The sequence below is a fragment of the Vanellus vanellus genome (genome assembly GCF_965231255.1).
Source record: "Vanellus vanellus genome assembly, chromosome: 2".
In the NCBI taxonomy this organism is placed as follows: domain Eukaryota; kingdom Metazoa; phylum Chordata; class Aves; order Charadriiformes; family Charadriidae; genus Vanellus; species Vanellus vanellus.
The window spans coordinates 124,041,596-124,069,399 of NC_138906.1; the positions used below are offsets into that span (position 1 = coordinate 124,041,596).

The following is a 27,804-nucleotide window of genomic DNA, read 5'->3' on the forward strand; positions in this document are numbered from 1 at the left end:
CTGTTCTTGAGAATGTCATTTGGAGACTTTGTCTGTATTTATTTTAGAGTATTCCCATTTTTGAAATTTAGGCTCTTCTTATGCTTCACCTTATGAGTATGTGAGTTACATGGTGTCGCGTGATCCAAAATCAAGGGGAGTGGAGATAACACCATGGACAGTGTGTCCCATGACAACAGACAACACGTGAAAATGTGGCCTATATTTATGTAAAAATCACCATTTTTATACACAGGTGGTTCTTTGTGTCTTACATTATACGCCCAATAGGAAGGAACCCCCTTGAAGCAGCCTTCAGACTTCCTTCTGATGGTTCCTGCATGCTCTGCTGTGGAGATGCGGGTGAAGCCAGGCTGGAGGAGCAGTCTTGCAGCCTGGTTTGAGACCCTTCGATGCAAAGAGATCCTGCTCAGTGGGGACCCTGAGAGGGAAACATGCAACTGCTAAGATGCTGACAGTACTCTGAAAATGCAAATAGTAGCCCTGTTGCCTGCGGTTAAGAAGGTTAAGTAGCAGCGACTGATGTTTAACCAGCTACACCAAAGCTTTCATCTGGTGTTGTGACACAGATGCTCCCATGAGGATCAGGGCTTCTACCCTGTATCAGATGCTCTACAGCCATGTAGAAGTTGTCCCTGTCCTAATGTTTCCTCAGTGCATGTTATGGTTTGAGAAACCCACAACAATTTATTCTCGTTTAGACAATTATTCTATCACCTGATGACCTCTCCCCACCTGGGAAGGGGAATCAAAAAAACCCCAAGGAAACCCAGGGGCTGAAATGTAAACAGATTTAATAGAAAAAGACTAGATAATTAACGTTAATAACACTAAAGAAACAATATTGATCCCGATACCAGTATAAAATACACAAGGATTGTACTCAGCCAATTCTATCAGTAGGAAGCTGCGCACTCCCAGCAATGGACAGCAAATGTTGGACACTGCGAGCACTATGGCTTTGGGAAGAAGGGAAGGCCTCAGGGGTCCGGCACCGGCGCAAAGAAGTTCTCTGGATCGCAGCCATTAAGGGAGAGACAGCACTTTGCAGCAAAATTTCTAATTTATATTGAATGTGACATTCATGATATGAAATAATCCTGTTGGTCAGATTGGGTCAAGTGCCCAGGTCTTGCTTCTCCTCATCCCTGCACCTGGTGAGCTCCAAAAACACTGAGACCTTGAAACCCACATACCGTAGCTGGCTATAAAGTAAATGTTTTCACCAAATCAGACACTAGAGTCTTCTAAAAGTGCAGTTTTCCCAAGCACAGAAGAGAAATTAGTCCTGTGTCACTCAAACCAGGACAGCGCAGTACCATGAAGTCTCGATTAGAGACGGTATGTGTGACAGGAAAAAGAGGACGAGACAAGAGGTGTGACAGTACAGAATACTATCAACAGGAAACTGCTTGTTTTAAGGACAAAAGGTATCTTGTTATCTTAGCTGTGATGTTGTATCTCCTGCTGGCCTGCAATGGGTGACAGCTCAGGAAAATCCAAACTGTGTTTAGCGGTGCTTCTCCCATCAAGTCTGTGCTGAATCACATCAGAAGTTGTAACACCAGCGTGGTGGTAGGAGAACAATGTGCTATTGTTGATACTCTTTTGGATAAGACAAAAAGCCGGAATCTTAACCACAAAATATTAAATCACCTCTTTTGGCATGAATAGATAGGTTTACTAAGGGTTCTAATCCAGTTCTAATTTACATGATTATCTTTTGTCTCTCTAAACTCTTCCTGTAGTTTTGATTAGATTGGCCCTCCTTTTTTCTTTCCTTTGGAATATAAATAATGAGAACAAATGCTGTACTGATATTTGAACAGATTCTTACTTTCAGGACTCTTTTCTTTTTATAGGGGGAGGGAAAATCAGAATCAAGTATACCATGCATGTAGTTTCTCAGTATTTGATCAGGGTTATTATATTAAATCCAGTGTAATGACTGGTTATGTCATTACAATAAAATAGTATTCCGCATGCATGAGATATAAAATAAAGACTATCATCTGTACAGAGTAATTGTGATTAAGATGCTGTAGTAGAGATTTTTTTCTTTTAGGACACTTCCAACTAGCACACATAATTTTTGAAATCTCCATATGCATCCAAAGATAACCAAAGTGATGAAAGAGGTGAGAGATTCTCTATGCATGTCTTAAGATTACCCAATTAAATGCAAAAAAAAAAAAAAAAAAAATCATGAGAATATGGCAGATTTAAGATTCTTTTTTATGTACTGTGTGCTGTGCTCCAAGTTCTGATCCTGCTAATAATGATTCATTGAAATTATAGGAAATTATAGGAAAAGTGTGATGTTTATAAAATTACTTCATTTTATGGTCCTTGATTGGTGTTCAGTTTAGATAGTTTTAAAAGAGAAACGTGGAATTTGTGTGAATGATTGAATGAAATCAAGGTGGAGGAATGTTACTGGTGCTGCCCAGTTGTTTTCTCTGCCTGCTATACGGCATGAAATGAAGGTCATTGAAATAAATGAAAATACGTTAATTTGAGTGAGGTTTGGTTAATGGCTCAAACCTGCTGCTTATTTAAACGTCATTTATAAAGCTTTACTTGACCTATAATGGAAAATGGGATTTCTCATTTTGAAAAGATCAAATGGAAGCTTAAAAGGCTAACAAAACTTTATTTTCAAATTGGGAAACTGCTGCCGTCAGCACTTCTTTTTCAGCAGTGTTTGTTGTGTCCGTAATTTCTGATATAAAAAATCCAAATGTGCCTGGGGAAAGTTTTCCATTGCTAATGCTCGTAGGTTGTCCACGGGATTATACTAGTGTTGCCACACAGCGCCGTTTTTTCCCTTAGTCTCTAACTGCCAGAGACATGGAGAACAGCAAGGTGTAGGAAAGGAAGTAGAAAAGAGGTAAGATCAGAGAGCATTTCCTCCTGATCTTTGTTTTCTTCACCTTCCACATTTTCCTCCTGCCGTTGCTTCATCTCCTAACGATCTCCCATCGATTCACCTCTCATCCGCATTCCTCTCGGCTGATACATTACCTCCTGAAGTAGGGCGTGATGGTGGCTGGACACCATGGGGTCAAAACGTGGGGAGTCAAAAGGAGTCCTCTTTTGTACATGGGTTATAACTGCACCCTGAATGATTCAGGTTTATTGCTCTCTTCTCCTGCGCCCAGGAGTTTCTCCAACAAGCGGAGACCATAGCACCGCCACATTCTCCTCTGGCTTGCCGAGGGAGAGGTTTTTGCCCAAAGTATATTGCTTCTTCCCTGCAGTCCTGCGGCTAATAACCACTCTGCTCAGAGCTGCAGCACCTCGCCGTGAGTTGGGGTCCTTCATAGATAGCACTGTGGACGGTCCATCAATTTTGGCAGGCCAAACCCACAATCATAAGAGAGGAACCATGCTTTTCTTGCGCAGGTGCAGGACTGGGAGGGAGGGGGTTAAATGACAGGGTGCAGTTGGAGCAAGGTGAAGTGTTCGGCAGCAGCCCTGTACTACCAATACTGGCTCTTCCAGTCTTGGCTGGAAGCATACTTGCGCTTCCAGTCTTGGCTGGAGGCCACGGTGGGTGAAGTGGTGGACTGAGGGGAATAGTCCTGAGGCTGCTCCTCTGGGGTTCTGGCCCCAGCCTGCTGACAGCTGCCTCCCCAGCCTGGTTTCTGCGATGGGAAATAGCTTTGTCCTGCTCTGCCACTTTAGAGCACATGAGAGCGATGCAAATTCAGCAACTGCTGCAAAAGATTTAAAAATAAATAATATCTCAAGGCAGAAAAAGCATAAAAAATATAAAAGTTTTACGTGTAAAATGTTTGAAAAGAAAATACCTGAAAATCAGACTTTCATTCCCAGACCTGAATTTACATTTTTGCCCTTGATGACATCGGTTGCACAGAAAAACCAGAATCTTAGGGCTTGCAAGATGAGTAAAAATAAAACAGGGAAATATTTTCCTTCTCCTCTGTCAGTTTTGCAAATCATGTATTTTTATGATTATAAATAGCTAAACCAACAAACTTTTACTGACTGGGGATGTTAAGCACACTTTTGTTGTTGACTTTCAGAACTATTTAAACTCCTGAGTGCTAAAAATTAGAATTCCCTTTGGAAAAGCTTGTAGCTTTCAGTGGACTCGTTTGGAGTCCCCAGTAAGAAGCAGTTAATAGGTAGACTGTGGTGACTCCAGCAAAACAAGATAATCAATTCCATCTGCTTTTCTAATTAATCATCCTTAATATTGAAGGCCGGGGACACCATGAATTTGCAAAGTAAGCAGATATTTTGAAAAGGAGGACAACAGTTTGTTACCTCAGTTGCAGTTGATTAGCCTGGCTCCTCTCTTTTCACCTCCCAGAGAAAACCTGGGAACAGCCACCCCCTCTCCCCGGCTCAGTAGCTAATCTGTGCTCCCCGGGCACCCTGCACTCCGGCTGCAAGTCCTTTTGTTTTAACCGGTTTTGCTTGTTCTTGTCAGAAAAGGAATAGTTAAAAGGGATGAATAGAACACTCTGTTTGGGACTTCGGTTTTCCAAAATAAAATATGTAAGTGAGGGAAAGGTTTCATTCAGTTTTGGCATCGCCTTGTTAAGTCAGTTTAAGCCAAGAAAGATTGTTATTCCACACTGTTTGCCGATAGTAGAAAGTTTACATATCGAATTGATTTTTTTTTTTCTTGAAGGAAGAGAAAATCAGTACGAATTTAAGGGACGGATCTCTTATTTGCTTTGCAGAAGAGATTGTTCTGTTAACAACTCATCAAGAAAGAAAGAAAGAAAAAAAAAAAGATAAACAGGATTAACTGTTTACTTTAAGTGAGCCGAAGTCTGGTTGTTTTTCCGAAGAAGAACACAATGTACTGTTGTATCTGGTTTCCAGAGTGGTGTTTATCATAATTCCTCGTGCGGTGGTTGGTAGAGTGCTGGGAAGGCTCTCCGCCCACTCGCAGCTCGCTCCCTTTCCCTCTCCCATTGAGGCCTCCGGCCAGCGCTGCGAGATGGAGCGAGCTGTCCTGTGTGATCTTTACTGCCTGACATGAGCTGACATTGACCCAGAATAAAATAACAGGGGCCGTTTCCTAGAACTCTCGGTGGACTGCTGAGAACTGCTGCCATAACTCTTGTAAACACGCGACACGCACACACAAACGCGCTCCCTCTCCCTCATTTAGAAACACACCTAGGAGGGGCAGCCGCTACAGCAGAGTAAAGAAAAACAGCGTGAGTGAAAAACAGAAACAGCAGACCCGGCGAGAAAGAGTGGAAAAGCGCCTTTCTGCCAGGGAAGGAGCCCCAACGTGGTTTCGCTTCTGCTTTTCTTCTTTGCTCTTTACTCTGCGTTTTGTTTCAGTGCAGATTATACTTTTGTGCTAGTTCGGTGGGATGATGTGGCACTGAAACAGCAGAATGTCTTATTGAATACAGACGCAGCTCTGTAAGAAATCCTGCAGTGTTATTGTATTTCATTTACCTTTCACATGCGCTGGGGAAGCACATGTGCAATGCTGTCCTACCAAGAATGTGTTTTGAGATGTTCTGTGCCTGCTGAAAAGGGCAGTTCTTCTTTTTTTTTTTTTTAAACTCACTTCATGTTGGTTTGGGGGGTTTTGTTTTTATTTTAAAAATAAAATCTTCTAGGATCCCATTCATGGTCTGTGTGGTTCAGAAGTAAATCTGGTGAATCCACAAACGATACGGTCTTGAAAGATAAGCGGCCCCAGTACCGCTGCTACAATATCGTTGCTTCACTCCAGATGCTGTAATTCTGTAAAGCGCTGGCCGTGGGTTTTGCGGGGGGGAGCTGAGAGTTCTCTAAGCCATGTAGCGCGGAAGAAATGGGTTGATACCACAAGGAAGCCCTCTCTCTACATATATATACATACTTATATCCAGCCTCCTCCCCCAACCCAAATGGGATCTAGCACACAGAATAGACTTTGTGGACCTGCCCTCCTAGATCCCACCGTGTTGCTCAGCTGGTGCTTTCAGATCACCCTTTGAAGACAGGACTTTTATTCTGATTTTCACGTATAAGGAACTGAGGCGTGGAGGAAATATAGCGCGGCAAAGATGATGTGAAATGTTGCCAGAACCAGCAATTGAATGCTGATTTTCTTGGAAAGGAGGGTGCTGAGCACCTTGCAAGAGAAGATCTTTTGGCAACACCTCACCGACTGTTGGAATTCTTGGATGCCAAAACAATAATTACAAAGTCTTAAGATTAAAAAAATAAACAAAGAACCCCTCCTCAGATTCATAGATAAGTACTTTAAATGGCTGGGTGGTAATTACACGTTATATTTGGAACATGATTTTTCTATTGGAGATTATCCATAAGAGAGACTTGCAGTTTTCGGCTGAGCCTGTAAGTTTCTTGAATGTACGGTTTTACTCTTGATTCGTAAATCATGACATACGGGAAAATAGTATTTTCTCTGAATTGTATACTGAAATAACCAAGGGATCGTAATGGGATTCCATGCTGAAGTAATGGTACGCTGAGGAACCTGAGAAGTCTGTGCATCATTATGTTTTTTACCAACTACAATTAACAGCACAGTAAGTCCAAAACAAGCTGGGATGATCTGATGTGCTTGCGTTTTTGTTACCACCCAAAATTGTTTTCATGTATGTAACAAGCCGTATGGAATGGATCTTAGCAGAAGGACCATAAATTACGTGCAGTGTAGTGTTGTTGTACAGGGGAGATGCCTGGGGGATCTGGAGGGAGGAAGGCCTTACTGCTTTCTTGAGACTGAACCTTTGTACAAACTTTTAGGCAGTACTCGGGAAGTTATTTTTCTTTAGCTTTCTCTGTCTTCCAAACCAGCCTTCGCTACAATTTTTTATTTGCATGGCATAATTACTTTGGATTTAAACTATTAACATTGAACAACTTCAACAGTCGTTTATGAATCTGAGATAAGTGAAGCTATTGGCTGATACTGAAAATATTTCTCAAATGCAACTCTGGGGCTGTTTTAAATTGTAGCTTAGGCTCCATATTGTGTTTGCGTGGATGTCAGGAAAGTCTTTTTAAGGTTTTAAATGTTTTGTTTACTTTTGACTAAAATTCTGCACACAAATAAAACACACATCAGCAGTTTAATTTGAATTAAATTTAATTTAATTAATTTAAATTGCCATTTTGGTCGTCTCAGTGCTTCAAACCAGAGCACCAGCCTGGGTGATGGAAATGTCTATAGTTACAGGGAGTTGTCATCAACATTCTTCTTTGAGCTTGACATTCCCCGTATAAACTGGAAGCAGCGGCGCTTGTGTTTTCCTCTTAACCTGTGTACCTCTGCTACCTATGCGTAGAAGGGGCTAGTCATCATCATCATTCATTTTTATTTGTGTTGTTCAATCCATAGTTGTTGCTGCTCTGTACTATTTAGGGACAGCAAATGGCATGGATTTTAAGCAGAAAACTCTGAACCTTGTGTCTCCCTAAAGAAGGCTACTGCAGCTATGTACTTTTCAAATGGGAACGTGAAACAGTTTGTGATCTGGTGAATAAGGTGCTTTTAATAGGAAAATCCTGCTGGTGTCACAAGGGGGTGGGGGAGATGGGTGGTTGCCCTTGTGCATTTAGACCTGCGCCTTGAGCTTTGATTTTTCAGAGATAATAGGGGTATGGTGAACGCAAGGAGTGCGTAAGGTAGGGATAAATTAAATCCTGGTAGGGTGGTGTCCTGCAGGTTACAATTTGAATCTGAGCCATAGTAGCAGGAGTTAATCAGCTCCACCTTGAGACTTGACCAGACAAGTTGCTGAATTGGAGTTGTGTAGGTAGTGTTGTGCCTCTGGTGATTAAGGGAGAGGGGGGTTTTGTTTATGTGTGTTTATGTACGTGTGCTTTATGCCTCTGCTAGTACCGCACCTCAACGAGATAAGACGTCCTTCTGACAAACAAAGCAGCAGCTGTCTCTTGGATGGTTAAGATAAAGAATGAGCAAATATCAGAGCTAATACAATTCAATTGGTTTTCAGGCATTTTCCCCATTCCCCCCTTTCCCTCCCTTCCAAAGAAGGAGTAACTAATGAGATCCCTGCTGAGCGCTGTGAAGGTGGCAGCATTTGCCTGGCTGTCTTGCTCCAGAAAAGCTGCTCTGGGCCACATGGTTGTCCTCCTACCCTAGGGTAAAACAATTATTTGTTAGTTAAGATCTGTTCATGACAAATTTCTGCTGCTTGTTTTCGCAAGACTCACTAAAGGCAATCCCCGTGTCATTGGTCAGTTCTGGCCTCCGTACGCTCTCATCGTCTCCGCTGGCAAATTTTTTTTTTTTCTTATTCTTTTCCACTAGCCGCTGAGGAGGCGGGAGGTCACCAAAGCTGAAGAAGGCTTTTGTCGCTGTTACCTCTCCAGAAAGTCAGCTGCCTGATACAAGACAGCAGTATGGAGAGATGGGATTTTTTCATGCATAAAAAAATAATAGTAAAAGACGGGTTTTTACCCTTTACCCGTGAGGAGTGACTAACTAGGAGAAGGGCACGGCAGAGCAATCCTGTAATCCTCTCCAGATTTCTACTGCAAGACATTTTGTCCTGAAGATCAGCACAGTCATAGAAATAATGCAGAGTAATCAGTCTCATCTTTCCCCAGCCCCCATCCTTGCTCCCGGCTATTAGCACATTAGCAAAATCTTCCCAAGCTTTTCACATGAGACTTACTGTGTCATTACTTTACCCAAAAAAAAAAAAAAAAAAAAAAAAAGGGGGAATAAAAAAAAAGGCTAATCTCTGCCTCACTTCTTATCATTCCCTATCTTCGCCCCCTTTGTTATTACCAATGAGTCATACTTCACCTTTTCCTTAGTCTGCATCTCCCACACTCACTCCTCTACTGGCTTTCTTTCCACCCCTCGCTCCTGGAGTGAATTCTCTCCTCCTTTGCATGAGAAAATCCAGTTTCCAAAACGGTATTTTAAATTCAGGTCATATGCCGGCTTGCCTCCTATTGTCCCTAAAATAAAGATCACCCTCATTTCCTCCATACATGAGCGATGCTGATAAAAATGGAGATGTTCCCCTTCTTTTTTTCAACAGTTCATTACTATATGCATACTGACAAGGCATTGGTAAAGGTATATTTTAGCTGAATAACTAATTCAGTACAAATGACACATTTGATGGAAAAAAAGTATTTGTGGTAGCTATAAACAAAACCTAAATGCTGAATACCTGGGGGCAGATACTCATTTTGGATTTGCAACTTGTCTCATAATTTAGATGTGGGGTTTCATCCTGGTAATAAGCTTCAAAGGGGGGAAAAATCATGGGACAAACTGTTACTTTAATCACAGTGTTAGACTTGCTGCGAAAACTTAATTTGCAAGAACATTTGCTGCAATATGAGAGCAACACTGTAAACATGGGAAAATAATACAAATGCACTTTTCTGGGAGCAAAGTGAAATCAAGGAAAAAAAACAGTGCTGGTGAGGAAGTTAAGGCTGTGAATCAACAGCCTCTGCTAACAGCGTGCGCAAAATCCATAAAAACAGAACAGAATTGAACCGGTTTCAGAGAACATGAGAATAGTTCTCTGAATGCATTGCTGAGTCTGTTGTGGGATTGATTCAGCTGATGTCATTGTAGTCATTAAGTAGGAAAATCGGTTGTCACTCGTCGTTAAATACCTATAGCATTACCTAGTTAATCAGTGAGACAGATCAAATGATGTTGAGAATATTTCAAGTTTTTGTCATCGTTTCATTCATGCTGTTTTAAAAGTGTGCTGAAGGAGGGAACGTGTGTGTGAAGTTCCCTTCACAAGTGTTAGTTTAGGATGTGCCTCATCTTTTAGTCTGAAATTGGGCACCTGAAGGTCATTTGTGACATTGTGTCTTCCAAGTTTGTGAATATATACGTTTTATTTTAAATGCATACTGCAGAGAAGTCCTAAAAGGTAGCTTTTGGATGCTGTTAGAACAAGTGTAGTATAGTGGATGTTTGCTCACGTGTACGGTCCTAATAGAGCAAAAGTACGTGGGGTCTGGTGCAAGAGGTTCTGCTGCTTTGTGTTTCTTCATGGTGGCAATAATCATGAACGCGTTACTAGTGTCGATGGGAACATTAGTGAGATGTCTCAAGTTACACAGTTCTTTACTTCTGTATGTCGAGCTTGGTCATATCATGACCGTTCTCCCGTCATATGACCTGGGATGTTGTGGTGCATACACTGGAGTGTACACTGGAGTGGGAGCTTCAGCCTCCTAATCCTGCCTGGGAAACACATCCTTGTCTAGAAGCAGTTCTCCATGCAAATAGGAGTGAACTTCTACAAAGTTAATTTTCAAGGAGCTGATCTGATGATGATTATTTGGCTACAGTGGGTTTTTGGTCAGATCAGTTTCCTATCCTAGCCATTTATGCTGCCGCCACAAAGGGATGGAAATATGCGGCCAGGGATGCGGGGAGTCGAGACTCCCAGGCTTAAAAGGACTGGGAAAATGCGCTTTTAGTGACTGATGTCTTCGGCACCAACCAAGCTAATTTTATTTGGGCAATTAACATGTCCCAGAGGACTTAATACGAGCCTGGTGCCAGCCAGTCTGAGACTTACTTGTGTTCAGTTGTGTCTCACTAAAGATATGAGAAATCCCAGTGATCAGTTAAGAGACTGCTGAACTGATCAGATCTGAGACGCTAACTCAGTTGGCCCTTGCTTGCTCCAAGATACGAAGCCCTAATTTTTCACAATTAACAGTCACTGAATGTTTTGTTAACATAGGCAAAACTGTTTGCTTTGTTTTTCCTGTTCCCCTCAATCTGATTTTCAGAAATGTCCGGAGCGTATTAGCTCTGTTTTTTTCCAAACAAAACAATAGCATGAGGAGTTTCAGTCCAATCAGTTAAAACTTGGGAGAGTTTTTAACTGACTGCAAGGTCCTAACATGGAAAGTGGCAGGCAACCATAGTTTTTTTTGCTTCTGGGCTGTCATGTTCATAGCACATCAGTCTTTGTTCTGTTGAGTTGGAGATGATCTTGTGGTACGAATCCAGAAGGGATCTCACAGATTGTTTTACACAGAAAATGAAAAGAGTGATAAAGCTGTTGAAGACACAGATTTATATTGTTAAGAGTCACCTGCTTTCTAGGCTGGGAACACCACTCATCCCAGAGGTGAGGATACCTATCCTTCCAGCCTACACATCACAACAGTGTTTGGTTTCCTCTTATTTGTCGCCGCTCGGGGTAGAAGCAGTGTTTCATGGCTCCAAAGGATGACTTAACCCTGGGAAGAATTGTACCTAAGCTTTCTTTGCTTGGTGAAGACTCTGTTTGTGTGGGACCCTTGCAGACAGAGCTAACAGGAGAATATGGGGGCCTTCATTTGTGTTCAGTCCTACCGTTCCTCAGAAACAGCACCAGAATCTGAAAAATGAGGACTCTCAGCTGGTGATTGCACAGCTGCTGATGTCTGAAAGGCTTTCAAGTTTTACCCTGTGTCGAATACAGCCCTTGCACGGGTGTAAGCCGAAGTTAAGACGGTTCATAATGAACAAGGAAACTGTGATTCATGATCAATGATCTTCCAATGTGCCTAAGCTTCCCTGCAAAGAAATACATGGATTTCTTCCAGAGAAATGTAGAGAAATGTAGGACCTCATTTCATTTAAAATGTGTTTTATAAAGATATAATGACTACTGTTGAATACTTTCAGGATGCATGTAATATATTATATTACGTGCTCCAAAAGCAGTTGGAGCTGGCTCGCTGTGAGCAACGGTACTGCTCTGGAGAAGGTAGTTTTGGCATGTACCTTTGAGACGAGCTGAGTTCTGCTGCCTACTGCACCCCTGAGTTTTATTTAGAAATACAGATGTGTGTGCTACCCTCAAAGGTAATTATTGTCTCCCTTTGAAAAGTTTCCACGCTTAACTGTCTCTTTCTGGGGCAATTAAACCAATCTTGTAGCCAGCAACCTCCTTCCTCCAGCACTGCATGACTCATGCTATCGTGGCTGCTCATCTCGGGTGCAGAATCTTGTGAAATGCATTTTTGACTATCTAAACGTATGACATCCACTGATTTTGCCTTATCTGCTATGACAGTAATATCTTCTCCAAATGCCAGCAAGTTGGTTAAGCAATACTTCCCAGCCCTACAGCCCCTACTTCCATAGATTACTTTAATGGAATTGTTTGTTTAGCAGGTTCTTTAATTACCTCCTTAAAATAGTTCCTCTGGGCTTCTTCATACCCAGTATTAAAAGTAGTAATCTGTAGTTTCATGTTGGATTTTTGTTTGGTTGGGGTTTTTTTAAAAAAAGTGAACATTTCATTCGTTGCATTCTCACGACTCTTTTTTAAAAGAGTTGCAGAAAATGTAATGCTTGCTTTGCCAGTTTCAATGTTGGGGATTATTACTTGTGAAATATGTTGCTTTGTTTACTTCTAAGCAGAATTTTTATATTTACACACGCATGTATATGTTTGCATCATTGCTCTGTCTGCACTGCAGAATGCACCTCAAGGTAGGCAAAAACTCAGCCTTCTTTCTTTATAGGTACACAAACCACATAGTGCACTATCCCCCGTGCAAGCCCTTTGTCCTTTTTTTCAGTCACGCTCCTCTATTTCACGGCCCTTTTAGCTTCTGCAAATATACACGAGAAAACCTTTAACGATAGCGGGTTTGCTTATTGGTACGGGCGTTCATTATTTGGTAGGGATTCTCCAGATGTTGTAGCGGACAAGCCCTGTTTTGAAGCTGGTAATGTGATTTTCAGAAATGTGCTAACTAGTTTGTTAGGAACAGGAGTCAATGAGTAACACGGGAATGTTTTGCAGGTTATGCCTCCTGGTCCAGGATGCCTATGGTATGTTCAGTGAAGTGCAGTTGCAGTCCGTGAGTTCTGCAGATGACATTGAGCGGTATTGCAGGAGATGGGAAGGAAAATTCTGCTGCCTAGCTGGAATGAAAATTTTGCAAAGAACCACAAGAGGAAGGTGAGAATTCGTGGGAGAACGTACTGCATGCTGTGGCAGGCAGAGATGATCCGCCTTTTTATTTATGTCTGTGATCAATATTCTTTGGAACAACTGGATTGGGCTGTGTTCAATTAAATGCCCTCATTGCCGTTTTTGGGGCACCCACGAGTACTTGAGCCAATTGTACTCCAAAATGAGCAGAAATAAGCTGACACACAAATACCCACTTAACTGAGCAAGGGATAGAGAACAATTACTGTATGCAATATTTCACAAAACATGAGTGTTTTCTTCCTCTTCAGTAGATTCAAAGGCTTGAAAACATTAGTTCACCTCCCTTTCATTGCAGAACTGTTTATTACAGTGTATTTATCTACAGTGCTGCCCGGTCTGGGTTGAAGGTTCAAACACAGACTTTCCCTTAGTATATATAGCTTAATTCAGTTAAGTCTATATGGTTTTGGAAGCAGAGTTTAAGTTTCTTTAAAAAAAATAATCTTACAAATAGTAAAGCCATTCTTATTTTGGAATAAGAATGTCCACAGGTTTATACAAAAATCGCCCCAGAAAAGTAACAAATTGACTTATGGTATCTCTCAGATTTTGCTTATTCTGTGATTCCTTTTACTTTCTTTGAATAAAATAAAATATCTTTAATCAAGAAAAAAAACCTTTAAATATATCAATTATCTTATGGAGTAAGAGTTTCTAAGGAAAGTGATATGGTGTTCCGATGGGGACCTATACAAATGTAATTAGACTCTCAACTCTCAACATAATTTATTCGTACAAACATCCGATCTAGATAAGCCTTTGGTATTAGAATGGCTATGATATTTCTGCTGACACTTTTTTTCCTGTTGAAAAATGCTGTTTCATCAAAACCAGAATGTTTCGTGGAAACATTATCTATTTTGGAGACAATTTTGTTGGGAAGTTTTTTTCAGGTCCAGAGGGAGCGAATAGTCTCTCTCTCCTTCTCATTTCATGAAAACTTTCAGAAAGTCTCATTTTTGTTTCATATTGGAACAAAAACAAATTTCAAAGCCTTGAAATGTTTAGCAAAATGGAATTGTTGTTTTCCAGCCAGCACTATTCAGTGTGCTTTTCTTTTTATGTACTTGCAGTGTTAATTTTCAGATCCTTTGGATTTCAAGCCTACTTGCATTTTTATGGATCTTTAATAACAAACACGTCTTCTTATTTAATTATTTTGCTGGCTTTTTTTTCAAGTTGCATTTTTTCCAAACAAATTAAATAATGGCCTTGGAATTCTGGATACAAATGAAGTTTTACAACTGGCTGCTGGTGTTTCCAGTACTCTGCCTAATAAGAGACAGACTTTTTCTAATGTAAATTGTGTTTCAAAGCAGCAGTAACTTACTTCTGGCTATTCTGAGGACGATTAGAAGACACACTGCTGAAAATGCTGGTGGCTCAGTTGGAGCTGTGCTGGTGGTAACCCTGCTAGGAAACATTAAAAGAAAAAGGCCAGTGTAGCTTCAGGGACAGGGCAGTGGTTAAAACGTGATTTCATTGTACAAGATGGGTGGGTGGGGGTATTGTTCGGGGATTTATATTTTTCATAATTGTTTTAGCCTAAGTTCTGCTTTATAACTTGTTATTACTTTTAAGTGTTGGGACACGTTTTGTGTCATTCTAGGTGTGATGGAAACCACAGTAAAGCCATAGCTGAAAGGAGTATAAGGGAGTACTTATTCACACAGAGCATAATTAGACTGTAGAACTCATTGCCACTGGATAAATGGGTTTCCAGAGGCAGTGGTATATCCAAGCACATGATGGGATATGCCTGTGAGTGCCCAACCTTGGCGTGCAGCACATGAGTGAATAAGAACTATGTGGTCTGCCCTGCAAGAAATACATACTGCCTGGTTGGGGTTTTTTTTTTGAGAACACCAATTACTTTTTGGAAGGAGATGGCTTTTAAACTGTTTGTTTCCTGGAGTCTAACAGTGGCTTTTAAAATGGATTAAAGGGAATAAAATGGAGGAAATATGAGGGAAAAGTAATGACTTTTTTTTTTTTTTCGTGCCTTTGAAGCACATGACCTGGAGGAAGCCAGGAAGGGCTAATAAGATCCCATATTCACATGTAGTCCCACAGTCACATGAATTGTAATCTCTCTTATGGAGACAGAGTGCTTCCTCAGTCCCTCGGTGAGAGAGAGGAGATTTTCATTTAACAGATACAAGAGGTTCTCAAGTTTTTTGCATCAATGGACCACTATTACCGTTAAAAATTTTTTTCAGGCTGTCATCCGTCCTCATCATCAAGCATTTAATTTAAAGTACTATTTAACATCATTCCACTAAATGCAATTTTAAAATCACTGTCATAAGCTGAAGTTGCATTTCAAGGACTAAAAACCTATAAAGAAGGGTATTTTACATCCAGGCAAAAACCTGGCTGTAAACCTGACTTGATCTTTGGAATGGACCTGTACTGTAACATGTGCTAAATAAACAAAACCCATTGCTTCTCCCAATAAGAAAACCCCTGTGTTCCAGAAGAATAGTGGGGTAAGAACTTACACAACCATGTCCTGTCTTTACCAAGATCAACCCTGTGAAAAAACAGAATTGTAGTAATCTTACATTGAGAGAAACACTGCTAATGTTGAATATTGTTTTTGAATACCCATATGCTTTCACAAGTACTAGGGTCTAGTACTAGGTCGTTTGAAGGTGCATCATTGATTTAGGTGGCTTTCAGAACAAGTCCCACACCCCACGTAAAACATACTCCCCAAAACCATCCCTGCAAAAAATCCTTCCCTTTGTAGTCCGGTAGAGGAACTGGTGTTTCCCTTTGCAGTCCACTTTCTGGCAATCCTGTAAGACAGATGGGCAAAGTTGCCATGGCTTGTTCAGTCTCTTATTTCCAGCAGTGCCTCTAGTCTGTTCACAAGGCTGTTGAATAAGGCAGGAACCCGTATCGTAGCAGCTGAACTAACAGTGCGTATGTGGTTCGGTGTCTGTCTCTTGACACCTTTTCTCTTCACCCTCTCATTTATACTTGTCTCCTAACCTTTCCTACAAGTGTTCCCTGAACCGCACGCTTAGTATCAGCGGAAAAGAAAGACATGGTGGTTTAAAGAGAGAAGACTGAAAAATGTTCATTGGTCTGCCGCTGGTGGCGTTGGCTCCTTAGAGGTGTATGTTCTCTCTTCTGTCCTCCCAGCACCTCATACGTCAGTCTTACAAATTTAGCCCCTTGAGAAAGAGGAAGTGAGATTTCGGTGGTGTACTGCTAGAGGCGGGAATTTTGGTTAAGAATCTGCATGCAGTACAACTAACGTAACCCCCCTGTTTTAATAGATCCCAGGCATGTTTCGGGTATGTCCGGTATAACCAGTAACTAGATGGATGCGATTAGATGCAGGGACTGAGCACTCACTAAAATGCCTCAGGAAGAAATAACCTATAAGTTGTCATAGTCTGTTGCTTCCTACCAGAAATTAATTTCAATGAACTGGGATAAAATTTGTAGTTAGAGATCTGTCTTTATCGACAAAAATATTAATGTTATGTTTTTAGCCCTGACTGGAGTTCCACACAGAATAATAATTTGGATTTTGACAATTTGTGTCTTTTCACCTGATTTGCCAAGCACTATGTCGTTTTACTGCTGAGTGTAGCAGACCTACCTCCTTCTTCTCTTTATGTTTTCTTATACGGTAAAAATATGAGGAATTTCTATTCAGCAGTATAGAAAAAAGACACCAATTTGAAAGGCGGGGGGGGGGGGGGGGAGAAATGCTTTAAGATAATACATAATTAATGCAGGATGTCAATACCAATTACGTCCCTAAATTGAAAATGCTTAACAAGTAACAAGTTTCAAAAGAAGATGCAACTGTTGCATGGATAGTGCTAAAATCCACACTTAAGTTGGATAGGGTAAAATACTTTGAAGGATAGATCAAAACCTTTAATTCGTGGCAGGTTGTTCTATAATAGTTTGCTGTACTATTTGTTGTATTTTCCTCTAAAATAAGTAGACTCTGACTATTGAGTTGATCAAACGGCGTTACGTTTCTCTGAGAAATTATTGCGTTTTCAAATAGAATTGGCTTCTGTTGTTTGTCATTTTAAACTTTCAAATGTTAGGCACTGAAATGTGAAACCTCCTTGTATTTGTCCCAGTCTGTCGCATTGGTCACTACTGCGCTGGAGGGTTTTCTTCTTTATTTCTTTCTATTAAGTCCCATGCTTCTCTGGCCTCTATCTCTCTCTTTTTTCCTCTACTCTTCACTGTATGCTTTTCTTTTTGCTTTACTCTCAGAAGAGAGGACCACCGCTAACTGCTGTAGGAGAAAGTGTTTCAACTGCTAGACGTTGACAGGAAATGTAATAGTAAGAACCCCCCGCAGAGCAAGGAAGTCATAACTTCCTTCCTTTGGTTTTCCTTCCTCCAAGAAGACTTCCATCTAAAAGAGCTACCCACGTCTCTGAGGTTTTGAGGTCCTGAAACACTTCGGTAATTGCTGTGGTTAAAAGTCAAGCTCCATTTAAAGCATAATTTAAGCAATGGCATTAAAGTTTTGAATATTTGCATTACTTTTTTATTATTTTTGATGACTGCTTACGTATCAGAAATTAGCTTTGTTTCCTGAGTTTTCTGCTCTTTAACAAGCACGGGCTGCTGCTTATATCTTCAGTGCTTCTGTCATGAGTCTGTTTAGTAACCAGCATTGGAGAATAACTTAGGCATATCCATATTGAATCAAAAGTACTTTTATATTATAATTTCAGTGTTCTAATGTAGGATGTGTAACTCCTAATGTACTATAGAAAATTGAGATATTAAATTATGTAAATAAATGATTCAACAAAATAATTTCATATCTCTAAACAAAACTTAGGGAAAAAAAAGCCGGCAACACTTCCTCCCTGTTTGTATTTTGACTGACATGCTGTTTTAGTACGCTGAGATTTTTACTTTATCATTTCGTTGCTTTTATTACTCGAGTCTGAGAAAATATGGTGTTGCACCGCAAGATCTTAATAGATCAATTAAAGGGAGAGCTAGCCTACAGGACCAGTTTTATCTTTGGATCGCTTGTCTTTTGATAGTTGGAGCTTATACAGTCTAGGTGATTATTACTGAATTTCTTTTTAGTTTTGAGCAAGGAGATGTTTCGCAGAGGCCCAGGAATTGCTTTCTTTTTGAGTTCTTAATAAATGAGGCTGATACTACCAAAAGGAAACTGTTTCATTTCAGACTAAAATTGGGAGACTAGGAGAGGAGGAAACAGAGAAGTGCCAAGTCGTGAGTCCCCAGAGCAAAGCTGTGGAAGACGTTGGAGGAGAATCTTAGCATCTTTCTTCCTGTCCCTTATCATAAACCTTAGGTAGTCATTCTTCTTTTCCTAGTTGTGGCCACTGTTTTCCTTCTACTTTCTTTGATATGGCTGATACTTTCTCCCCGTAGTAGTTTTCCTGTGAACCTGTAGTATGATTATTAAAACTGAAAAATCCCCTAAACTGTAAGTTGTAATGTTAAAAGTTGAATCAGGCATGTCACACGCAAAGTTCTTGGACCAGAACAGTAGATGGAACTTCAGGCTTGTGAGAGGAATAAACAAAATCTTCTTATCAAGTTATGAAATACGTTGACAGATCAGAGTCAGTGAAGTACAGTTTTGAAAAATCAAAATTTGAAGTTTGATTTTTGTAGTATAGCTTGTAGTGTGAAATGAATGAAATTTCTGTAGGATGAGTGTAGATGTACTGAGACTGTAGATACCAGTTTATCACTTTGCTGGGTCTAAATATAATTACAATGGCTTTTCTCTTTAATTTGTTTGCTTTTATCAAAAATCATAGAGCAAACATTTGTATGCATGCATGCACGTACGTATGAATGTATGCCATTTAACTTTGCAGTGAAGGACTAAACAAGCCAGGAAGGTTAGAAGCAGAAGGTGACTTCTGTCTCCTGCTGAGCTGTAAAACTGAGAAGAAAGGTGGTTAAGTGAGCAAATGAAAGCAGCTTCTTCTTTATGGGGCAGCACAGTCATCATCTGTGGCAAGAATTGTGGGGAGGGAGAAGTAAATGCTATTTTATTAGTATCATGTGCTATCTTCCAATTATTTTTCTGTGGGGTAGTTAAGACAATTTGTTAAATAGGTCAGGATTAATTTCTGCACGTGCTGCATGTGTATTTTGCATTTTCTCAGCCATTCATTTGGCCTATTTAAGAGTATAAAATCTTATATAAAAGTATCATTATATATAAGCGAAGCTTGAAGATGTGGCTTTACAGAAGAGAAGAGTATCTGTATGTAGAGGACTGCCTGTTGTAAGTCCATACTTCTATGGAAGTCTATAATATAATACTCCATTAGAGTTACTGGTGGCCTTGCTATGTTGGTAATAAACAGTGGACATCTGCATATTTAGTGTTTGACAAAACAGTTTTTACCAAACATAGATTTCAGTTTAGCATGGGAAGTAGGGGTAGAATCTGTCATTTAGAATCCAATAGATGATTTCTGTCCTCCTGGTATGGATTCAGTCTTTTTATCTTTTTTTGAAGAAAAGTTATAGAATATTACGATAGAGTCCTTGTCTCTGAAATAATAATAATAATAAAAAAATTCAAAATACTTTACATGTTCTTTTTTCTTATCCTTGAGCCTGTTTCTTGCCACTTCTTACTGTACTTTTTCTTTTTTAGAAGTCTGTCCTTTTGTGATAATTTTTTTTTTTTTTTAAAATGATGACTAGTAATTACACTCACATAGCAAAATTTTAAATTTTTTATTTTGTCTTCTGTAGCCGGAAAGGCTCTTTGTGCACATAGGGGGTAACCATGCATGTCACTTGACTGTAGCACAGAGCCAGCTGTTCATCTCTTGTCCTGACTCTATAGCTGAAGAAGGATACACATACTGGATAAAATACACCCATTGTTCAAGTCAGATTGAAGTGGGATTTGTGTTGCTTGGCCAAGAAAGAGAATGAATTTTATTCTTTCTGTGAGGATTGTGATTTTCTAGAGTAGGACACCGTGTCCTGCCATTTCTCCACTGTCGTTGCCCCCCTCATTCCTCCTTCTGCTAAGTCAAAAACCATAAATGTAAGGAGAGAGTTAAATTTCTTGGAGACATATAAGTGGGTAGGGCAAGAGAAGAGCTCCTCACTAGGGACACTGACTGATACAGTCCCTGGCACATCAGTGACAGCTCCAGGAGAGAACATCCCCTTTGGCAGAGAAGGATCCCGGCAGGATGTGATTTGGAACTTGCAAATCCTTTGGGTGGCAAATGTCCCTGTCCTTTGCCTGGCTGGTCTCAAAGAAAAGGATAGAGCCGAGATGTTCAAGAGACACTCTACACAATGCTGCTCCTCTGCCTGTTTGCAAACAAATACTGTCATTTACTAATAATTAAGTGCTCCTAGTTCAAGCAGTAGATGACCTTCTCCAAAAGGCCACAAGTAATTGAAGAACATGTACCATACATCTTAGATATTCTGATATGGGTAGCAAGCTGGAAGAGAGCTAAAGAAGAAGAAGGGACAACTTAACGTCCCTTGTGCAATCTTAAACATGCAGATGAGGGATCAATGCACAGTCTGTGTGGCGATGTGATTATACCTGCACTGCAGCAACACAGCTTTTTTGCTATAAGGTGTTAAATACACACGCACAGAGTTTGTGGTACGTTCATATCCGTGCTCTGCCCTTGCCCTCGTGCTGCGCGTTGTGTGAGGAAGGCCACTTGTGTAACTGCCTGTAACTGTACGGAAGGCTTTGCTCTCTTTTTGTAGCTCTCCTTTTTCAGGTCCCAGTCAGCAACACCAGTTTGTTCCACTGGGCATTGGCCCTGCTGTGACTGTAGAGAGTTCTGTACGATACAGGACAGAAAATGTCACCCTGAGCCAGGATTCCAGAAGTGGTCAATTTGCTGTAAAGTCTCTTTGATACCCAAGAAGTGCTGGTTTGTATGTTGTAATGTTCTCACTGTTAAAAACAAATCGCAAAACAACAGAAAAAAAACAGCCTCTGAGCTCAGCCTTCTCCTTTTACAGACACAGCAATGATGCCCTATAAGTCAGGAAGTTCATCTCTGTAAAAAAAGCAACACATTTGTGTTTCTGGTCTGTTCATTAGTGTGGAGAACACGACTACACATAGCAACATCATCTTTTTAATCTGCCAGCTTGTTACCTGAATTGTGAACCACAAGCTTTATCCCACGAGGTCCATTCTGAGATTTACGTCCATAGAACTTCTTACAGTGCTGGTGCAGAGGCATCACTATTAACATGGAATCATAGATGATACGTGGTGCTTTATGAAAAAACATGGGAAGAAATTCACTGCCTGTAGACACCCAACGTCTAAGCACTTAAGGATCCGGAGAAGGACTAGGGAAATACAGAAATAAATAAGCTTAAGCAGAAGTGAGCTAAAAGCAGAACTTTAAGGGAGAGTTTCTGTGACCCCTTGAAGAGAAGCAGCATATTGCAATGACCTTCAGCCCGTATGCCTTTTCCTTCTTCTAAACAGTTGAGTTTAGAAGCTAATATTACTTTTAGCATGCTTTGGACTTCATTTTTCGAGCTGTTCCAGAAATAGCGGCCTTCTTAATTGGAGGAACAGGCAACTCGTTCTTGGAGGCAGTGTGGGATTAAAATCCCGATCTCTGCGCTTCAACTACACAGAACAGAGAACGTGGACAAGATAACTGAGAGCTTTAACTGAAAAACGCATGCCTCTTCACCTTGGTTCTCTGTAGCTATTCCCCCTCCCTCAGCTGTTTTCTTGGCCTCTCCCTCAGATGTTCCTGCCTGTCCCGCAGGGATGCCCGATCAACTGACGAGGCAGCCACTGTACGGCTTTGCATGCGAAAGCTAAAGAGTCTGCAGCGCTTTACCTTAATATGCCAGGCTGTCAATTTTATATTTGCTTCTAAATGAAAAGTGGGAAACTTGCAAAATAAATAAATAAAACCCATCACTAAATGAGCCGCTGTGTAGGAAGGAGACGGTCCTCTGCACACGTACTTAAGATAACAAAATTTTGCCTGTTTCTCCATATCTGATAATTTGCTGACTTTCCTGAAAGCAGTTGCAATCAGCTGTTAGAGAAAAGCTAGACATGAAAATGTTAGGAGCAAAATTATTATTTTTTTTTTTAATCTGTCAGTTAAAATAGTTACAAGCTTTTTTATAAAAGAAGTTGTACTGGTATCTGGGTCCTTCCCAAACTAGCATTTACCCCAGTTCCCCTGAATTTTATCATGTAGCAGGCTGTTTGTGGCAAAGGATTAAATACGACTTGCTTGTCACTGAATGTGATACATCTCTTCCCTCCCTCTCCACCCTGCAGCAGCAATGATGGAGATTTAATTAGACCAAATCAAACCCAGCTTCCAGAAAACAAATATGATTTAAAATTGTTTTCATAATCATGCAATGGTTTAAATTATATTTCTTAATGAATCTTTTTAATATAACATATAACAGTGGAAAGCATTTTAAACCTGATTTTATTGGTCTTTTTGAAGGGCATTAGGACTTTTTAGTCTGATAGACAGTCTGTGGCCTCCAGTAGTGCCTGTAAAAGTTCCTGGACAAAGTCAAGACTCTGAAATGGTAAGTCTTGTTATTATGGAGATGTATTTTTTCACTCACAACTACTATTTTTGCTGGTAGTGTAATCATGTTTACTTTGGGAATCGTATTCTTTCTCTCCCTCTCTTTAGCTACTGAGTTTTGTGTTACTGGTTCTGGCAACCTCCTAGGCTAACCTGAAGCCCTCTGGATCAGCAGCATCTTTCCAAAATTATGCAATTAGCCCCTTTTTAATCCTCTGGAGTTAGAATGGTAGGATGTCCAGATAGATTATTCCTCTCCTTGCAGGAGGAAAGAGATAGTAGATAGCATGGAGACAGCGGAGAAACCTATACAAGAGGATACTAACTCATTCTTTGAAGCACTTTTCAGTCTTAGATTCAAAAGCACTTTTCTGAAGATTAACTTTTGTGAGACAGACTGACTGCTGGAATCAGGTCGCTTACTAGTTAGGATGATTTTGACTGATATTTGTCTCAGGTGAAGACAGTTAAAGGATGAACACAAACCAAATCTACTAAAAAGCAGTGAATGTTTCTGCGATTACAGGGGGTGGGGAGGTATTAAAATGGATGTAAAGTATGTTACTATACATTTGCAAATCTAAAATTGCATCTTTAATTTCCCTTTAATTAGCTTTTGTATTTGAAAAGGAGTTCTGTCATAACAAGTGTCATTTTAGTAATACGAGATCATTTGAGAAGCTTCTGGGTAACCAAGTGCTTGTGCTGTCCTGCTCTTCTTCTATAGCTGTTCTTTGGGGAAGAAGTTTGTGGTATTAAAAATTTGTGTTAGAGCCTAGGGGAATCAATCAGGATGCAAATTCTAGAAAAGAAGAAAAAGGTGAAAATAAACAACTTCCAAAAACCAGGGGACATTAAAAGTGGATATTACTAGTTATTTCTAAAGTCTGAGAATCTTTTCTCTGCAGTGGAGAGCGTTCTTTGCGTTGTGCAGGGGTTTATGTTGAAGAATAAGAAGTTCAGACCTTGGTTATATATAAAACCAAGACTGAAACTGAGTGAAGCGGCTGTTCTCTCCTTGACTCTGCTTTTCACCTAGACATTTTGGAAGTCTTAGAGGGATGGATTGTTTTGTGCATTAAAATACTGTGGACAACAGAACGGGAATATCCATGGATGGAGCAAAGCTCTTCAATGTTGTTTAGCATAGTTCTGACTCTCAGTTGTTCTTCATTTTTTCTATTTTATTAGCAGTCTAAAAATGGAGGAAACTTTCCATAATCATGCAATTTACACTTCTGTCATGGGTTTAAAATACTAATTCATTCCCCAGAGGATCAAGACTTGCAGCCTGCTGCTGCAGGTTTTTGTCTGAGTGGAGTTTTTTCAGTTGAGATACGCTTCTGTTGATACAAACAATATAGTTTTATGCACAGTTTTATGGAAGCAGTTTTACACATAGGTGCCTAAATAATATTGCCAGCACGCAGATAATACTGTTGGGAAGAGATCTGTGGAATCGTTTTCTTTTGAGCCATATGTACATTCAAATACCCTCCTTAGTGCTGTCAGACGAAAACAGAATTTGAGTTGATGTCTTTTGCTTTTTTTTCTCCTTATGCAGATTTTTTTAATGGGTGGGCAGCTGTCTTTAATAGATTCATATTTCTTTTATTAAATGAAATGCTTTATTAACAACAAACTTCGCTAGAAGAATATTTTACCATATCCGCAATAAAAATTACTTTCTAGCATTGTCTTTTTTTTCCTGAGAAGCCTTTCTAGTTTGGGGCTTCTTTAAGTGGTGATTGATAAAGTTGTTACGTCATGGTACGTTTTAAGGGGGAAAGAAAAATCTGGCATAGCACAAAGAGAGCAGTTCTTTTAGCTGTTGCATTCCTGTTCTTCATTATCTCCTTGTGCTGTCCTGGATTTAATTTGGCATCTTTAAAAGTTTGTCAGCTGTTTACTATCACAAAAACCCACCCACATGCGAAAGTCCCCATATATCAGAAAAGTTACGGATGTTAGAAAAAAAAAAAAAAAAAAAGAAGAATCAATGCACGCCTACCAGGTAATAAAAAAATGCATAAATAACAACAAGCGCCTTAAACTAGTCGCAGTGTTTGCCAAGTGTGCCAAATCACGAGATTTTTTTGTGATGAGGACCAATGTCAGATTATGGAAAGAATGATACGCAAAAGCTGATTTCACTTATAACTTGTGAATGTCAGTTTATTAACTCAACTTCTACTTCAGAGAGTTGTTGTTATTAACCATATAATCTTGTTTTCCCATGCCTCTTAAAATGTAAATTGTGTGGTTCGTGTTGGCTATTATTATAAAACCCAACTGGCCATATTAAAGTGCCGTGTTTAAGGTCACATTTCTTTTCCTTACTTTTTAATAGATGACAAGTAATCTTCCTCCTCCCAGCTTCTGTTATATTCTTACTGTTCAGTCTGGTGAAGTGCGTATGGAAGTGGATGAGGAAGAACAGGTTTCTAATTTGTACCAGCCACCAGCTGTTCACGGTCTAAAGGAAATTCTTCAGGTAATCTGCTTTACAACTCGGATAACAAATACTTTGTACCACTGGATTTCTGGTATCGCGTTTGTCTCATTCCCTGTTTTTGTACCTATTTTCAGATCGGTGGTTGTAATGAACGTTGTAGCTTTTGGGCGCGAGTGCTGTATCTAAGGCTGCAGGTAATCTCTCCACTTAGCAATGAATTCAGCATCTTTATGTGAAGAAGCCAGTATTTGTCTTGTCTTGGGCTAAACGCCAAAACCTTCCTAGGGTTACCTTCAAGAGTTGTATGAGCAGAATTATCATCAGGTCTAAAATGTTTGTGAACGGGTAAAACGAACTGCGTCTTCAGTTTGAATGCCATCCAGCCTGGAAAGTGAATTATTTCTGAACCGATTGCTATCTAACCAGAGGTAGTATTTCACCCTGGTGAGGGAGCTTGCAGGAAGTTCGTTGAGACTCGGTTTGTAGCTAAATGCTATCCTTAGATACGTAGCGAAAAGTTCCCAGGCAGTTGAGTGTCTGGGGATAGAATTTAACAGATGATGGTTATGTAAAAATACAGTTTTGCTCTTTGCATGCAAGTGTGCGGACTATTTTTGTTGACTTCAATAGAAGCCCCTCAGGCAAATTTGGCTTTTATGGTCCAGTTAGGAGAAAGGAGGAACTCTTAGGTAAATACATCTGCCATCCATACTATGTTGGAAAGCTTGTAATTATGTTTTATTTATTTGTTTCTGAACGACGCTACAATTTTCTTTCAAAATGCTGCTCACTCCCTCAGTAGTTAAAGGAATTTTTTGTTGCTGATTTATTTATTTTTTCCTGGCGACTGGATCCTCAGTACAGCCAGCACTGAATTCTGGTGGAGAATAATTTGCAATTGTCCATCAGCCCCACAAGAAACAAAGTGTGAATCAAAGCATATGAACCAAAGACAAAGAAATTCCAGAACGGCCAGCAAAATAGCTGGAGATGCTTCCCACCAGTGTGAGGCATAAATTTAATTTAGGTCTTGCCCTTTTGCTTAAAAAGCCAATGAGTTATGATTTGATTTTTAGTCAGGAAGTACTTTTAACTTCTGAGATGAGGGAAGTCACTTGTGTTTTTTCCACGCTAAGCGAGAATTTAACAGAGCATTTGCAAACGTGAAATTAGGACTAGCTTGATGGCATCTTTTGGCTGCTAACAGAAAGATGGACACATACATGCGCAAACTTTTATTTCCAAGAAACCTGTTCTATTAAAAAATAAAATAAAATTACAGACTAGTGGTATCCTAGCCAAGTATTTTTGTATTCGGGAGTGTCTACATCTGAGATGCTGTGGGTCATCAGTATTCTTGTGTAGAAGCACTTCATCACTAAGTTAAGAGTAAAGATGAAGCATGCAGGACCAGATGTGGTTTTGAAGAATGGAAGCTTGTCTAGCAGAAAAAAAAGGTCTATGATTTCCTCTTGCTACTGGGAGGTTTGTTAGCTGTATTTTTAATGGCTATTTACCTGCTCTGGCAGGGGGGTTGGACTAGATGATCTCCAGAGGTGCCTTCCAACCCCCACCGTTCTGTGATTCACTTACTGAACTGTAAGCACTAGATTTTCCTAAGTGAACAACACGAGTGCTCATAAATTTTTTGAAAGTAGTGTTGGAAAAGCAATAGAAGATGCTCTTCTTCTGCATAACTTCTGGTTAACTGCTGGATAATGCTTCTGGATAACTGCTCTAGGAATGTAAAGGTGTTAGTGTATTGCTTGCCTAATCCCTGTAACCTGCTGTTAGTGTATTGCTTGCCTAATCCTCCCAGAAGGTCACGAACAGCAGCTTGTTTACTGCAGTTGCCTTTGCCAAGAGGACATATCCTTCACATGCAAAATCGTCACGTCGTAGTAAGTGAGGAAGGGACTATGGTTTGGTTCATTTTGCAGATTATGATTAGATAATGTGCTACATGAGCTAATTCAAATGTATTTTAAAAACCAGTATCTATTCTATGTAGCCACAATATTCTGAGATACTTCGTTTGTGTGAAGGAGGAATGGAAATATGCTTTTATTATTACTCAGAATCTGTACTGTGGTACAGAAGGAATATGAGGAAATATATTCCATCTGTGGTTAAGGAGCTGTCCTTCCTTGTAACTCAATCCTGCTGCTATTTGTCTGTTGTGTCCTCTCTGTTCAGAACAAATTGTCACACATAGCAAGATGATGATTTTATACTAACTTGTGATTTTTGCTGTTATTATTATTTACTTTTTTTGGATGGTTCTTCTGAAAGCCAGCTTTTAATGTGTTATTAATTCTCATGGGACAGCTGTAAAAATTCTTTCTTTGAAGCTGTCCTAATGCTATCGGCACAGAGGAGGTACTCAAATGTATGTAGTTACAAGGCAAGGAAACGACATCAATGCAACAGGCAGCATATATTGTATTAAGGCATAACCTCAATATCCGAGTTATGAATTTTCCCAGTCATTATTTACAATTACTGCATTTGCTCTAAGAGCTGCTAGCATGAACAAAAAGCTCATTTAAAGTGTAACTAATGGTTTCAAGGTTTGAATTCAACCGTAGTCAAAAAGTTGGGGTTCTCGTTGCATTGCCTTATGCTACAGACATGCAACTTCAAGAATAAAATACTTAACGTGATATGTGTCTCTCCAATCATTGTATTATTTCATTTTCATTTAATTGTATGAATTTTAAATTGGCAGACTAATTAAAAATAGTAGCAAAAACTTTTTAAATTAAGAAAGTAATTTAATCTTAGTTAAATATTT

General features: G+C 39.9%; 1 protein-coding gene across 1 annotated transcript in view; it reads left to right on the forward strand.

The window, feature by feature from the left end:
- The window catches only part of SPIDR (scaffold protein involved in DNA repair), a 211,153-nt gene that overhangs the window by 171,035 nt on the left and 12,314 nt on the right, over nt 1-27,804 (forward strand). Inside the window, exons 11-14 of the mRNA XM_082479360.1 lie at nt 12,783-12,941; nt 22,466-22,553; nt 24,906-25,049; nt 25,145-25,204. Coding sequence (XP_082335486.1) covers nt 12,783-12,941; nt 22,466-22,553; nt 24,906-25,049; nt 25,145-25,204 — 451 coding nt within the window. The remainder of the gene's footprint in view (nt 1-12,782; nt 12,942-22,465; nt 22,554-24,905; nt 25,050-25,144; nt 25,205-27,804) is intronic.